Here is a 16032-nt window from a genome sequence, read left to right as displayed (position 1 = left end):
AACCTGGCTGAGTTTTGTTTTCAAATATTTTCATGCATGTCTGGAAAATGGGTGAGGAATGTTTAGGAGACAGACTATCGTAAATCCTCACATTTTATTTACTTAGGCTGAGCAAAACAGAGGCCTTTATTTGGGGCAGGCTTGTATTTGAGGCACGCCTTTATTTCTTACGTGCGTTTTATTGCCTTGTGTCTTATTGTGAGACATGCGTTTCGTTTGGAGTGTCATACCGGTAGGCTATCAAAGGCAGAAGATGTTCGGTTTGGTTTGGGATTTAATTTACGTTTGGACTGTTTGATTATATTGCTAAATGTTGGGACTGATGGGCACTGAAATCTGAGGGGCTATTTGATGGTTCACTGTTAAGTTTCATGTAGTTGAAAGAGTGTCGGGATTTCCACTCGCTGTTTATTGCGAGACAAGCCATCCGCTTTCATTCATTCACTGAACGTGTGCTGTGCTGTAATGGAAACCTTATTGCGTAGGCCTACGGTAGCCTAAATTGAGTATTTGTTTTTTAATTATGCATGATTTACTTTTTTATTAAATTCGTAGGCTGGAATGCCTCGCGGCAACAATTCTGTAAATGTAGGCAAGTACTGCTTCAGCCTCTGTCAAGCTCAGTAGGGCGCGGCAAGGGACTGGTAGCTTGAGAGCGACATGTTGGAGACCCAGTGTAGGACAACGACTTTTCATTGGCAACAGAAATAAACCAACCAACAATATAAGATGTTAAGAAGAGCTCTTTTGTTTCATTGAGTTAAATTGAAACAATGTAGGAAATTATTACCCCGTGTAACAGAGGTCGTAATTCGTCCGCTGCTCACGGCCCTCGAACCCGCCACTTCAACACACACTGGCATTGGAGTCGAACGCTCTCTAACACGCTAAAAGCTCAGGCTTCCAACTCTGCGGTTAGAAGTGTTCTTAAAGGAGAATTCTGGTGTGATATTGACCTAAAGTGTATTGAAACATGATACCGAGTGTGAACGTATATGTCTCATAGCCCATCTCGGCTTGTCCCCTGCACTCCAAAATCTGGCGCTAGTTAGCCGATGCTACCAACAGCTTTTTCAATAGTGGTGCTTCGGCATCGGGCTAGCCATGCAAATAAATCACTGTTTTACACCCATTTACGAGGCTCAATGTATCTCCACACTTCATTGGTAGACTTCCGAGGGCCCTGACATTTAAAACGAGACATTGAGAACTTTGAAAAAGCACTGGTAGTTTACTTACAAGACGATTTATACAGACAGTATCTTCACGAAGTTTAGCGTTTGCAGCCATCTCTAATTTAGTCACGATAAGTCGAGTAACGAGTAAGAATGAACAGGTATGATAAGGGATCAGATTCAAAATTAATTCAGTGGAAATGCATGGATTCCAGTTTCTTCCAGTAGCAGCAACTGGAATCCATGCATTTCCCCTAAATTATTTTTGGAATCTGATCCCTTATCATACCTGTTCATTCTTACTCGTTGCTCGACTTATCGTGACTAAATTCAAGATGGATGCAAACGCTAAACTTCGTGAAGATACTGTCTGTATAAATCGTCTTGTAAGTAAACTACCAGTGCTTTTAGGGGTGTGAGGATTTACACGCGCAACTAGCATGCTAGCTCAGTTCGCCTCCGTTACACTCACCTCTCTAAATCCTCGCTCCCATGATCCGGGTCACGGCACTACTGTAACAGAGGTCGTAATTTGTCCGCTGCTCACGGCCCTCGAACCCGCCACCTCAACACACACCGGCATGGGAGTCGAACGCTCTAACCACTGAGCTAAAAGCCCAGGCTTCCAACTCCGCGGTTAGAAGCGGTCTTAAGGTTAGGGATGTGAGGATTTAAAACTAGCTACAACTATTCTACAACTAGCATGCTAGCTCAGTTCGCCTCCATTACACCCGGCTTATTTGGGGGCCGGCCGTTATTTATAAATAGAATCCCGGCGGTATGCACGTGTGTTTTAGGCGTAGTGCAAGCCCTAATCTCTGACTGAAAGTGTGCATTTACATAACAATATTTAATACATTTTCCCGGTGGTGACACCCCCGAACCCCCTTCTAACTTAAAGGAGAATTCCGGTGTGATATTGACCTAAAGTGTGATGAAACATGATACCAAGTGTGAACGTATGTCTCATAGCTCATCTCGGCTTGTCCCCTGCACTCCGAAATCTGGCGCTAGTTAGCCGATGCTACTAACAGATTTTCAATGGGGGTGCCTCGGGCATCGGCCTAGCCATGCAAATAAATCACTGTTTTACACCATTTACGAGGCTCAAAGTAGCTCCACACTTCATTGGTAGACTTCCGATGGCCCTGACATTTAAAACAAGACATTGAGAACTTTGAAAAAGCACTGGTAGTGACGATTTATACAGACAGTACCTTCAGGAAGTTTACCGTCCGTCGCCATCTTGAATTTAGTCACGATAAGTCGAGCGACGAGTATGAATGAACAGGTATGATAAGGGATAATAAATAATTTTGTGGAAATGCATGGATTCCAGTTGCTTCTAGTAGCAGCAACTGGAATCCATGATTCATGTAGGGTTCATGTCAATTCATACTGACTGACATTTTAAAACATTTAATTCTGACCTCTCATTTTGTTGGTAGTTACAACGACTTCATAGAGGATGAACCATTATTGTTGGCTGGCCCAAAGGAAAACTCTGTGCTGTGGAATGCTATGATCCACCCTCTGCTCAACATGACCATCACAGGTGCCATCTGGTATCAAGGTGAGGGCATCAAGGGTCAGCACCTGCATGAGGACAGGAGTCCAGCATGGTCCTATGGGAGGCTTTACCATTGTGCACTGTTATATGTAGATCTGCTCGTATTATAGTCATGCCAGGTGCGATGTGCAGTATGTGATAAGTAAAGAGATCATTTACTTAAAGGAACTCACTCAGAGTGCAGTCAAGGCCTTGATTAATCTCAAAGGGTCCCTTCCCTTTTACCACACACAGGTTAAGCCTAGTCCAAGACTAAATGAAAACTGCAATGACAGGGCTCTACAGTGCGCCCATTTCACTCGCACATGCGAGTAAAAATGATGCCGTGCGAGTGCAAAAAAATATTTAGGCGAATGACTGGTGCGAATGACTTTTAACCATGTCAATGTTTGTCTACAAAATACACCGCAACATCGAGAAACATTACTGGTGCAAACCATAGAATCACGTCGCGAATGCAGCATAAAAACTACACCTCCCATCAACGTTAGCAGTTTCGCGTTGTGACTCGCTAGTAGTCGCTTCTTTCAAATCCAAGAGCGCGCAGCAAAAGCGGAAAGTTGGACTTAGCCAGCCAAGATGCAAAGATTGAAGAAATTAGTTCTTCTATCCACCGAATTCATTGGATATAGGAGGAACAGGATGAGATTCTGAGAATGCAGTGAGAGAAGGAAAGGTAACCTAACATGCCTTTTAGCCCAGTTGACGTATTGGCTGCAATATGCAAAATATAGCTGTAGCGAACCGGCACAAAAGTAGCCTCCTGTAATACTCCCATTTTATTCAAAGGTAGAACGCTACGGACAACTCCAGGCTTCCACGCATGCTTGTTTGTTTACACCGAATACAAGCTGAAGTGCAAAACGAAAGTAGGCCTAACGTTTGCCTACTGTCCCTATCAATGCAGATATTTCAAATAAAAACTAAAAGTATAAAACATATATCCTTGATTATGTTGGGTTTTGTGGAAGAGAAAATGGACTGTTTTAGTAGTAGTATTAGGCAGTATGCAGACAGATAGGTCACCATGGGCATATTTGGTTTAGCTATAGATGGATTCACAAATAAATAAATTAGCCTACATTTGGCAGGATACTTGATATACAGGCTAAATGCAAATATGGCAATGTATTATATTATTTTACATTAACAAAATGTAGGAAAATAGAACAGACTGAAAATAAAGTAGGCACTGATCTTTAAAATCCTGTTTCCTGTAGCCTAAATGTTGTCAGTCATTCTTAATATTCGCAATTGGTGCACTGGCATGTTTAACTGTTAGCTGCAGTATAATGTTAGATTATGTGTAAGTTAAGTACAGAACTGACTGTGGGCCCAAATTATTGTCTGTGCTCCTAATTTTTTTTAACTTGGGCGCACAAGTGCTCCTGAAAAAAAAGGTTAGTGTAGAGCCCTGAATGAAAATCTCCACTGATTAAAGCTTTTAGTCTAGAGGACTAGGCTCAGCTCACATATAGGGAAAAATGCCTATCCAGTGGAAACAAAATAATGAAACTCTTTTCCCCCATCCTCCCGCTCTCTGTCCTAGGTGAGAACAACCATAACTACAACCTTGATAAGTACAACTGCACCTTCCCCAGCATGATCGACGACTGGAGGATGGCCTTCAACCAGGGCTCAGGGGGCCAGACTGCCCCAGACTTCCCCTTTGGATTTGTGCAGGTGGGTCTTGGCTCTCAGGCTTTTCACTTGTAGACATTTTATAATTCCATGCATGCATTTTACATACGGACATATATCCACACAGTCACAGGCAATATTTATTACATGTCCTTCAGAAAAACTCTTTCTTCCCATAGTATACCATACAGCACCATTTATGTATGCTTGTCAGACCTGGAATTTACAGAAGCTACTAGTTAAATGTCTTAAATATGTTTTATTTATGTAGCGACATCTATCATCACTCAACCCTTGCTGTATTGCAATCATGACAAAATGTAGTACAGGTGTCAACCCATAAATATCAGTATCATGAAACACTGTACTCACATGTCCTTAAAACTCCTGTGACTCTTATTAATATGTTATACCATACTCAGCAGTTTTGTTACACACTTGAGATTGGCTATGTAACATGAAGTGTGACCCTTCTCCCGGTTCCACACCCAGCTGTGCACCGAAAGGCAGGATAATGTGCCGGACGGCTTCCCAGAGGTCCGCTGGCATCAGACAGCCGACTTTGGCTACGTTCCTAATGAGCGCATGAAGCGGACCTTCATGGCCGTGGCCCTTGACTTACCCGACACTGCTTCACCTTGGGGCACGTAAGTATACAGTATGGAGTAGACATCCATCTTGTATAGGACAGCATTACAATAACTTGCACATAGGCATGCCTTCTAGTTGTACCAAGGTTCATAGTGTATTCTGCGATTTTCTTTCTTTTTTGTAGAGGTAGATCCCAAATTATCTGTTTACCATGTGACCCACTTTTTAAAAACTAGAAATTCCTCTCTGAGATGTCGAAATAAGAATAGAGCTTGCTAGTATGTTGTAAATACTCAAACACCATGAACTGCTTTACAGATTCAATTTTTTTTTTCTTTTTCTCTGACATGGTTCCCCTGAAGTGTCCACCCACGTTTCAAACAGGATGTGGCCTACAGATTGACCCTTGGTGCGCGGGCGGTTGCCTATGGCGAAAATGTATCCCACCAGGGTCCCTTCCCAAGTTCTGTTTTTTTGGATGGCACCTATCTAATACTAACTTACAATCAGAACGTTTCTGCCACCCCAGCCAAAGATACATTTGAGGTAAGTCTTTTCCGCTCTTGGAAAATGTAAAATTGGTCCATCATATGCATATATATAGGGCTGGAACGGTATGGATTTTTTCTTACTGCGGTTGAAAAGCAACAAATTCCCACGGTTTTGCAGTATACTGCTTTAACTGCTTTAATGGTAGTTTACACTAATATTTGTGAATGGAAACTGTGTCATAAGTGTGTTCATAGACAATGGTTATCAGAAGTTTTCCTGAGCGCATACAATGAGGTACTTTCTGAGGTCCAAAAGACCACACCATCCAATATTTTTTCAGCCCTGTCCCTTGTTTTAAAGGTTTCTCTTGGTTCTCTGAATATTTTTTGATATTATGATATTATGTACAGTAGATGATGACATCCTCAAATCATTTGCAATTGTGGTAAATAAAGACATCATGATGAGAGGAAGAGATTGAAACAGTAAACATAATATACTGTGTGTGTGTGTGTGTGTATTTTTATATATATATATAAAAATACACACACACACACACAGTATTTTATGTTTACTGTTTCAAATACTGACTTATTCTTAAATAACATTAACAAAGTTTAACTAATAATTATGACCGCCGTGCAAGCAAAGTTTGAACGATTCCCAGGACACTGAAAGACCGGGCTGCACGAAACTTGGTGGGGAAAAGGTGTAGCCCCAAAAGGATGGGATCAGAACTAATTATTTTCGTTTTGATCTGTCAGCCCCCCCTAGGGAGGACCAATTTTTTTGAATGTTGGTCTCAAGGGGCCATCTCAACCCATTCCATAACTCATGTGCGGTATAGCCCTACCTAGTTAAAAGTGAAAAGGTAAAAATGAGGCGTTGTAATCACAGGTATCTTTGGCTGACGTGTGCAGAAATGCACAAAATTTGACATGTAAGATCACTATGACAGCCTCTGAATGCATGCTGAGTTCCATAGAATTTCGTTCATGGGGGGGCCATACAATAAATTCATTTATGTGTACATTTAGTGACTGTACACCACAACAACATGATTTGTAAATCATAGCATTATATTTTTATTCACATTCTACAAAGCGTCCCAACTTTTTCAGAATTTGGGTGGTATTTCCCCACAATGTTTAGGCCACCACAAATGCATTCTTCTGTCCCAAACCTTCCAGTCGGTTCTTGTAACACTTTTAGGGAATATTGAGGAGGAAAACAATGGTTTAGATTGTTATTTCAGTTAGCCTATTAGCTGGTTTGATGCTCATTGAGCAAATCATACCAGCTAATAGGCTAACTGAAGTAAAACCATGCCAATCTCTAGGTACTGTATGGTGAAGGGTATGTGATGATGTGGGGCTATTTTAATTCCAAAGGCCAAGGGAACTTTATCAGGATGCATAGTATCCTGGATCCATGAAATAACTGGCCTTTAAGAATAAAAATCTGCCTGCCTATATTGGAATTTAACATAGGGGTGCCAATACGTATGACCCCTATATTTTAAGAAAGAACTTTTATTTATTTATGATTATCATTATTCATTCACAAAGAAAATGGGTGTCCTTAAAGGTTGGATATTTCCTCATTTTTTTAACTTAAGGCACTACGATCAATTTCGATTGGCTGTTTCTCGGTCAAGAAGGCACGGACTTCAATGATGACTCCACATTTCTACTTGACTCAATTTAAATACACATTCATCTTCCCAGTGGTGAAATGCTCCTTTAATGACAAACTTTGGTATTATGCATTCTGTGGTTTATGTGGGCCATAGTAAACAGGCAAAGCCACAGGACTCCTCTGGTGTACTTCTAACTGTGTGTCTACAGATGTCACTAAACCACAGACTTAAAGCCTAGTTGATGAAATAAACCACCACACTCGTGTTCGTGTGTCATCAGTGCCCATGTGGAGATGCATAGAGAACACTGAATCAGTATTGAACATGGTACTCTTTTCAAGGAAGCTCACACATGCTTTTCCTCGGTCTGTCTGTCTGTCTATCTGGCTTAGGTCTGTTGTTCCATGGAAAAGGTGCAGTGCAGTTCTGGGGATATTTTCTGGATGTCTGCTCCCATGGTGCCACAGGGCCCTTCCACGGTGGCCTTGACCCTAGGGGGCTGCCGGGCCGAGCATGTGGCCTCCCTGCGGTACGCCTGGAAGGACTGGCCCTGTGACTTTAAGGCCTGCCCCGTCTACAGCGCTGACAGGATCCTGCCTGCACCACCTTTTGTCCTGCACCAGTGGCCCTAGCAAGACAGAGTCACTGTGCCCTTACTCACAAAGTGGGCAGGAGAGCAGCAGCATTGACGCCTGACAATCAGTCGGCCTGAGTTTGAATCAAATACCTCACACTGTGAATCCATGCCACTTTGGATAAAGGCAGCTGTCACTTTACTTTTACAAATTGTTTGGGGGGGGGGGGGGGGGGTGCTGTTAGTTGACTGTTCTAAGGTCACATACAGACTGTTAGTGAGCCTTTCCTGAGTTTCCTAAGCCTTTAATCTCTCAGTCTGGGCAGGGCAATGGACATTTCTATGATATCCAAATTTTTTGAGATGCACTTGTATATGCAAAAATGGTCAATTATGAAAACAAGGAGCTGCATGGGAGTTGTGCTGAGGGTTGTGATTCACCCTCAATATTTATTTACCTTGCTAACATAATTTGACCAATGATTGAAGATGTGGTACTTGGCATGCTGTTGTTAACATAAACACATACACTCAGAGCCAGAAGGTGAGACCATTTATTTTATGCCACCAAAGATCCGGATTCCTAAAATTCTGTCATGGTCAGTTTTCTACTAACCAGAGAGCATTTTGCTGTTAAACATGTAAATATTTTGTGATCACAGAAATATTTGTTACATGCCTTACAACCTTCAGTCGGTGGTGTTTACTTGTCTTTTTATGTATTCATTCCCCATCCAGAAATAGTAACAGTATAACAGGGTATGGAGTAATCAAAAACATGTCCTAATGGGTGTGGAAGGTATGTGTGTGGGTGGGTGATCCTGGAAGGCAGGGTGGTGTTACAGTAAATACTTTTGCCATTATATTTATAACCTCTTGAGTATATGCAGGTTTGTCAAACAAAGTTCCTCGGAGGTCCTTTGTGTGATGATATCAGCAGATTCCTTCAGAGATATTTCCCCAGGAACGCCATAAATACCTCACCCAATACCAGATGGTGGAAGGGGACTTAATCGTTAATTTGGAGATTTATCTTGTTTATGGACACCAACCTCCAGAAATGCAGGGTTCCCACACGTCATGGAATTTTGGAAAGGCTATTCCAGACATAAGTCACAGAATTGTATTGTTTTTGGGGCAAAGTCATGGAATATCAAGGCATTTTTATTGTAGCAGTTTAAAATGTACTTTCCAAAACACATTCATACAAATATATTTCCACTTAGAATTGGTATATATCTGGTTATTAGCTTTACTGCTTGCTTGAGTAGTTGTGGTTAGCCCAACTTTTTTTTATTCAATATTCATTTATTCATCTCTTGTTCTAAAAATGAAAGATTCTTGAATGCTGCATGACTGTTCTGGAATCTTTAATCGGTATATTAGTCCAGTCATTTTATGAAAAAAGATTGAACAAATTGCAACAGAAGAAAACTTAACTTAAATGTGTAATCTGTACAAACACATAGTTCAGCCTAGGGAAGTGGGTTTGGTGTTTAATCTGATTTAGAGGTCACTGAAACATACAGTATATCACACTAAAGTATCAGTCCATCATTTTCCAATCCAGTCTGTCCAATCAGAGGGGCCTGTATGACATTGCACAATTTTTGTCTAAAACATTAATCAGACAGCACAGTATGTTTATAGTTAGTGAATGCAGGGAAATTGTGAAGGCAAAGTTGAAGATGGACATGATAATGTCCAAATTCGATAGAAGGGTGCAGATGGGATAACTGCAGTTAGCCTCCAAAAAAGTGACTCTATTGTTGTGACATCTGGCAAAAAGGTACATGCTATACTAATAAATATAGTTCAAGATTAATAATTAACAATGCATGGGTCATGGTTTTACCAAAGTCATAGAACAGTAAAAACTATACATATTCTAAAAGCATATGCACTGTACATGAAATATAGCATCAATCAACTTATGTCCCATCTTCCTCCATACCATGCATAACACATACTCCTCTATTCTGTATAGGCGAATCAAGTGAACAGCTGATACATTTTGGCCTGCACTATTAAGGGAAACAAATCAGGGAAACACCCTAAACTAGATATTTTCTGAAAGCATATACCCTCTAGAGGAGATATAACACCATTTAAGACATTTCCCATCTTCCTCCATACCATGCACAATACATTGCCCTCTATTCTGTAAAGGCGAATCTAGTGTAAAGTGGATACATTTTGACCTATACTGTCCAGGGAAAACAAATTAAACACCATAAACTATATATTTTCTATAAGCATATACCCTCTAGATGACATATAATACCAGTTAAGACATGTATTATCTTCCTCCATGCCTTGGACAATTTGTTTGTCAAATATTGCAATTAGTTTTGTGTCACTATACATTAGCTATTACATTATGCCCTGTTTGCCCTTATAATACATTTTTTGTTTGTCTTCACTGCAAAAGTGATTTTCAAGAAAGGGAAATTTACTTATTTTGGGGAAATTAATCTGGGTTTTTTACTAGTTTTAAGCACTGATAGAAAAAATATCTTGTTAGTGGACGAAAGTCAAGCTTGTTTTTAGAACATATATCTTCCTTTTTCTAGGCAAGAATTTCCAGCTCATTTTGAGTTCAAATGATCTAGAAATGAGCTCAAATAGTGTGCAACATCTGAGCAACCAGGTTGTCTCCTTATTTTAAGACACACATTCTTGATTTAAGAACAATATTTTCTTAAATCAAGAACACAGTGAGCAATGTCAAACAAACAGAAAAAATTAGCATTTAACCTACATCAATTTGGTTTGGTCTTGTATCTATTGATCACTTTGCTGTAACATCTCTTGAGTGTTGATCATACCTCATATCATTAAGCAGAAGAGCCTGATCAGCTGGAGACTTCGCTCACTGCCTTGCACAACAGACAGACTGAGAAAGTAATTTGTCCCCAGGGCCATTGAACTGTTCAATGCTTCACTTAAGGGAAGAGGAGAGATACAGGCCAAGGCCAACTTGCAGTGAACATACAAACAGGGGAAATTATTTATCTTGCAGCTGAGTAGCCTCAGGTGCGCACGTAGACATAAGGCCGAACATGCAAGCGCCAATGAATCGTGCTCTCACGACAATCGCGCCGTTAAACTTAAATAGGTTAACATCACTCTAAGTTCGCCTTCAAGCAAGGAAAGCGATGATTTGAAGACATCTGTTTCGTTGGAAGGGCAAGGGGTAGCAACAGGGCAACACAGAGACAGGCCCGATGGCAGGGCTGTTATGAGAGTATTAAAATATGGGATATTCTACGGGAAAACATTAAAACGGCAAGACAGCGGGGAAAGTTAAAATACGTGATAAACACGGAAAAAGTTGGCATGCATTGTTTCGGTCCCCGTGCACAGGGATTATTTGTCATACTATTAATCACATATGATTATTTGTGAAATTGTGCAAACAGGCGCAACACATTTGAAAAGGAAGGACTGGTAGCATGCAAGCTCACGGGAAAGATTGATTTAAGAACGTTATCACAGTGTGTGGCTGTGGCGCGGGCGGAAGACAATTGGCAGGGGAGGGTCATGTCTTTTTTAACAATTCTGTCGGAGGGTCATTGAACAATTTCTAGCAGGCAAGAGAGGGTCATGCAACTTCCAACTGAAGCACTCAAAATTCCTCCGGTGGCCCCTTCAATAAATAACGATCAGTCCCTAGATTGCTGCTGGGCTATGTCTTGGTTCTGTTAACAACTCATTGTCAAAGGCATAGCCTTTCTCGCGGTTGCATCCATTACAAACATGCAATGTGAACGTCTGGGATTGGGGAGAGCACTAAATGCTCTACTGAATAAGCACGAAGTCAAACCTTTAAATGAAAAACACTCTTTAATAATCCAAAAAAATAAACCGCTAATGAAGTAAACTTGTGACCATCAAAAATCGTTTATCGCTTGTAACTCCGTGATACCAGGACGTAACAGGAAGGCATTTGGCTGAGCAACGGAGGTTAATATGCTCCATGTTTTGTCCAAATGATGACTGTCTATCATCGTTGCACTCGGAGAAAACCGAAATGTTTCAGTCGTCCCCGTTTCAATCGTCCCGGTTGTACCTACTCAAAACGCAGATAGAACCTTATTATTCTAAGGTAGCGAAATAGCGTTCAGCATGATTCATGCCCAATTAATTCCCCCTGTTAAAGTGTTCGCCTTTGTAGTTTGGTTTCGTGATAGCCTATGATAAACGGCTTATGGCCAAATATGTGAAAACGTTAAAATACAGTAGGCGATAAACCCGGAAAAAGTTGACAGTGATTTTTCATAATCACTTTGGAGGGTCATAGAAAAATGTATTGCCGGCGAGGGAGGGTCACGTCTTTTTGGACTAATGCTCCCAAAACTCCTCCGGTAGCCCCTTAAATAAATAACGAACAGTCCCTAATGAAGTAAACTTGTGACCATCAAAAATCGTTTATCGCCTGTTACTCCGTGATAACAGGACTTAACAGGAAGGCATTTGGCTGAGCAACGGAGGTTAATACTCTATATTTTGTCCAAATGATGTCTGTCTATCATCGTTGCACTCGGAGAAAACCAGAATGTTTAATTTGTCCTGCGTCTCTACGGCTGCAAACGGGATTCACTCGCAGTTAACCAAATATTTCTTTATTAGGGCAGGGCAGGCATATTTCTGGCTATTAGCCTACATTATTTCTAAACCAGTCTGCTAAAGTCTGTAATGAAGTCTGTGTAGGGTTTTCCAGGCTCCATTTCTTTTTACGAGACACCCTGCTCACTTGAGCCATCTACCGGTTGTTTGGGTTGTTGCAGCGTCTCACTGGAAAAATACAAATTAAAGTCGCGTGATACCGCGTGATCCCACGCGCGGACCGCGAGTGAAGCTGGCCAAGTCGAAGCACTGCCCACTGTAGACTTCTCTGCGTAGTCTGTCTGCCTCTTCACCCCCTCCATGTTTAGATACTGTCTGTCCACTAGCCACTTTTACCAGTCTTTCTGCCTCACTGTTTGTGTGCTATATTAGCACCGCCGTCATGCTATCCGGCAAAAGATTCTTTGGACGCCGCTATTTATGGATTTCCGGCTCCCATTGACTTACATTGAACACATGTAAACAAAACGTCAATTATGTGCTCAAACTAACGCCGCTGACTTATGAAAACCACCATTCCACTTTGATACGAAACTACATAATTGTACAACATTTATACAACAAAAATCACAGAATTTGGATCAAGTAATGTGGAGAAATCTTATGCAAAGTGTCAACCCCTAACAATGTGCCCATTGCCCAAATTTATGGTCGACTAATGTCGAATGTCAGAGTAATGACATTGAAAAAGGTACCTTAATGATACACTTTAATTTATAAAGGTACGAAGTATAAAAATAAAAACACAATTTATCAGATGGATTACCCAAATAATTTGTAACAAAGTACATTTATTCGAGGGCACATCTATTCCCAGAACTATAATGGGTGTTAAATATTCCACAACCACTAGATGGCAGCATGACACAGCACATAAAGTACACCTACGTGTCGCTGCGACCTGAAGGATGGCGTGGTTGAATATCCACTTCTCCTGCACTTCGGGTCTAATAGCGGGTGAATTGTATGACCACCAGATGACGCCATTTCACTGCACCTCGGGCCTAATAGCTGCTGTAACTTCGTTTAAGTATTAAGCCTCGAGGAGCCGACGGTTACACTTGTTTTATGGGCGTTGTTAGCCACGCTGCGCAAGCCGGGTAGGCTACAGAAGAAGCAAATAGGCTACAGTCGCGTGTGTTTGTGGTGATTTATTCCATGTATTAACAAAATAATAATGTAACATTAAAAAAATAGCCTACATAGATAAAAAAAACTAAATAATTACACCAAAAAAGTAAAGAAGCTTTATCATTGATATATAAGCTTACTGAAAATCAAATATAGGCCTAGCCTACAATTGTGTTGCACAGACAATATGTCCTACAGATAATCACAACAGAACATAGGCTAACCTAAGTCATGACGACACGAGGGCTTAAGTCTCATGTTGGCCTATGACTACGTAGTCTAGGCTACCAAGCACGTCTGTGTCTGCGACAGTGAAATAGCTCCAATATTAATTGTGTCGCCAATAAATATATGCTAACATGAATCTCATCAGTCACCTATAGATAAGGGTTAGGCTATAACATATGTAGGCTATAATGTAAAAATAGGGTCATATCATATAATGTTGACTTATTAAGATGGGGGAGAGAGCTGGACATATTACACTGAACTAACTGTTCATTGTTGAAAATCAATCAAAAGTTTGTAGTTGATCCGGATGTCATTGGTCGCAAGGACTGTTAATGGGTGTATCCACAATTGGGACCTTGTTACAAGTTGGTCTTTCAGCTGCTAATGCAATCAGTGGCCGTCAGAAAACATGTTAGACAACTGAGGAATGAGATGCCACACATAAAAGGTACAGTCAAACAGAACCCACAAACGTCAATGGGAATCAACCAAACACTGCAGGGAACCATGTTATTGTCAATCAGCACTCTGCCACGCTAAATCAGACCCTGCTTATGTTTGTGCAGAGCAGAACAGATATTTGTAGATATGGTGCAGGACCTGTTAAGAGAGATTGGCAGCTCAGTCTCCCTCATATTAGTCCCTACGGTGAACGATGTAATAGCATAGTGCTGCTGCTTCTGATGTGCAAGACAAGACAGGGTATATATTCATAATGTGACAGGCAGCATGTATTTATCATTATGTTACAACCTCTGCACAACTACTATTGATGTTAGAAGAACAAAACAATACATCTTCAAATGTTCATTGCTTATTACATGTGTTATAAAAACAAAATCCTTGTCTGCTTTCTGTGTTTTTGCATGCACCTGTCTACAGGGGTGTAAAGACATATTTGTTCACCATGCACTTAGGCTGTTCTGAGTCATTGTTTGTATGTTATAGTATTTGTTGATTTCCATTTATTGCCCATTGATATTGCATTCACATTATTGTTTATTATTGCTATTCTCCTTATTAATGTAGTGTCACCAACATTTAAAATAATATCAACTGACATTGTTATTCATAGCCATATTTATTCTGCTCTTATAAGGTAATACAGTGCACATATTTATATTTCATTTATACTACTCTAAACCACCTTCTGAAAATCAACTGTATAGTACTGCACCATATTTCTTGACCTGTCTCACCACCTACCTATACTGTAGGCTACTTACACCACCTTACTTACAACACTTTGAAGAGCCAAAAACAAAGCTCAGCACACCTGTTCTGTGCATCAGCAAAGTTGGAGGGTTAATTTATGAACCATCACTTCTAGCTGAAACATCACTTCTAGTAGGCTACATGTGACGTGTAGGCTAGAATAGAAGTCTTTATTGTCCACTACTGGGGAAATTCATCGGCAACACTTTATTTTAATGTGTCGCTGTTACAGTGTACCTACATGTACCTAATTAGGTACAGTGGTACAACCTGTGTAATAACATGTACTATCAGGTACTGTACTATCATTGTACTTGCATTATGTATTTGTGGGTACCTACATAGGCTATAGTTGTTACATTGTAATACTGAGTGCTTTTACCAAACTTTGCCAATTTGCCTACATTTTCATCAGAGGCAAAGAGCTGACCTGAGACCTGCTGGATGGGGTAAATCTGGTCATGATAGATTTGATATACAAACCATTCTTAGCTCCAGTCAAGGCCTCATTGTCTTCAGTGTACATGTAACAGCTGTGCTGCTACAACCTTGTTACTCTTTGATACAGTGGAATAAACCTATTAAGTGTACCAGTTAATTACTTACATGCACATATGACATGTATGTTGTGTCTTCGATGTCTTGGAACAGGTCTACTAATTCACATGTACTGTGTGGTGTAACAGCAGACACGTTTCAACACATCAATTACAGGATGCATGACATCATTGACAGGATGTATATAATATGTACATGTATATGTACAAGTACTTAACTGGTACACTTTATTTGAATGGGTTCATTCCACTGTATCAAAAGAGTAATAAATAACACAGTTGATACATGTACTACAGTATGTAGGGTAATGGCAGACATGTTCCAAGACACCAATGACACAACATGTAATGTAATATGTAATTGTAAGTGGGCAATTCCACGGAAAATTGACTTTTTGTCACATCCATAACGCCAGTGAAATGCCTTGGCATTTGTATGATGTGAATGTTACTATTCATTTTTTGTGCATTTTTCTCATGTACATTCTTCAGCCAGAAATAGCAAATGCTCAAATTTCATGTAATCATTCACATGATACCATACCATCACTTTTTATTGGCGTTATGGATGTTAGAAAAAATGTAAT

General features: G+C 40.4%; 1 protein-coding gene across 3 annotated transcripts in view; it reads left to right on the top strand.

Annotated features, from left to right (window-relative positions):
* The window catches only part of LOC121683185 (sialate O-acetylesterase-like), a 39048-nt gene extending 30830 nt beyond the window's left edge, over positions 1-8218 (top strand). For all 3 annotated transcript variants that reach the window (XM_042062709.1, XM_042062711.1, XM_042062710.1), the window contains 5 exons: positions 2624-2748; positions 4295-4428; positions 4879-5033; positions 5340-5523; positions 7501-8218. In XM_042062709.1, coding sequence (XP_041918643.1) covers positions 2624-2748; positions 4295-4428; positions 4879-5033; positions 5340-5523; positions 7501-7740 — 838 coding nt within the window. In that variant the 3' untranslated portion in view covers positions 7741-8218. The remainder of the gene's footprint in view (positions 1-2623; positions 2749-4294; positions 4429-4878; positions 5034-5339; positions 5524-7500) is intronic.
* The last annotated feature ends 7814 nt before the right edge of the window (positions 8219-16032 follow it).

This window comes from Alosa sapidissima, chromosome 15 (assembly GCF_018492685.1).
Source record: "Alosa sapidissima isolate fAloSap1 chromosome 15, fAloSap1.pri, whole genome shotgun sequence".
Lineage (NCBI taxonomy): Eukaryota > Metazoa > Chordata > Actinopteri > Clupeiformes > Clupeidae > Alosa > Alosa sapidissima.
Note: the sequence above shows the minus strand (reverse complement) of the source record. Positions and strands in the feature narration are given on the sequence as shown.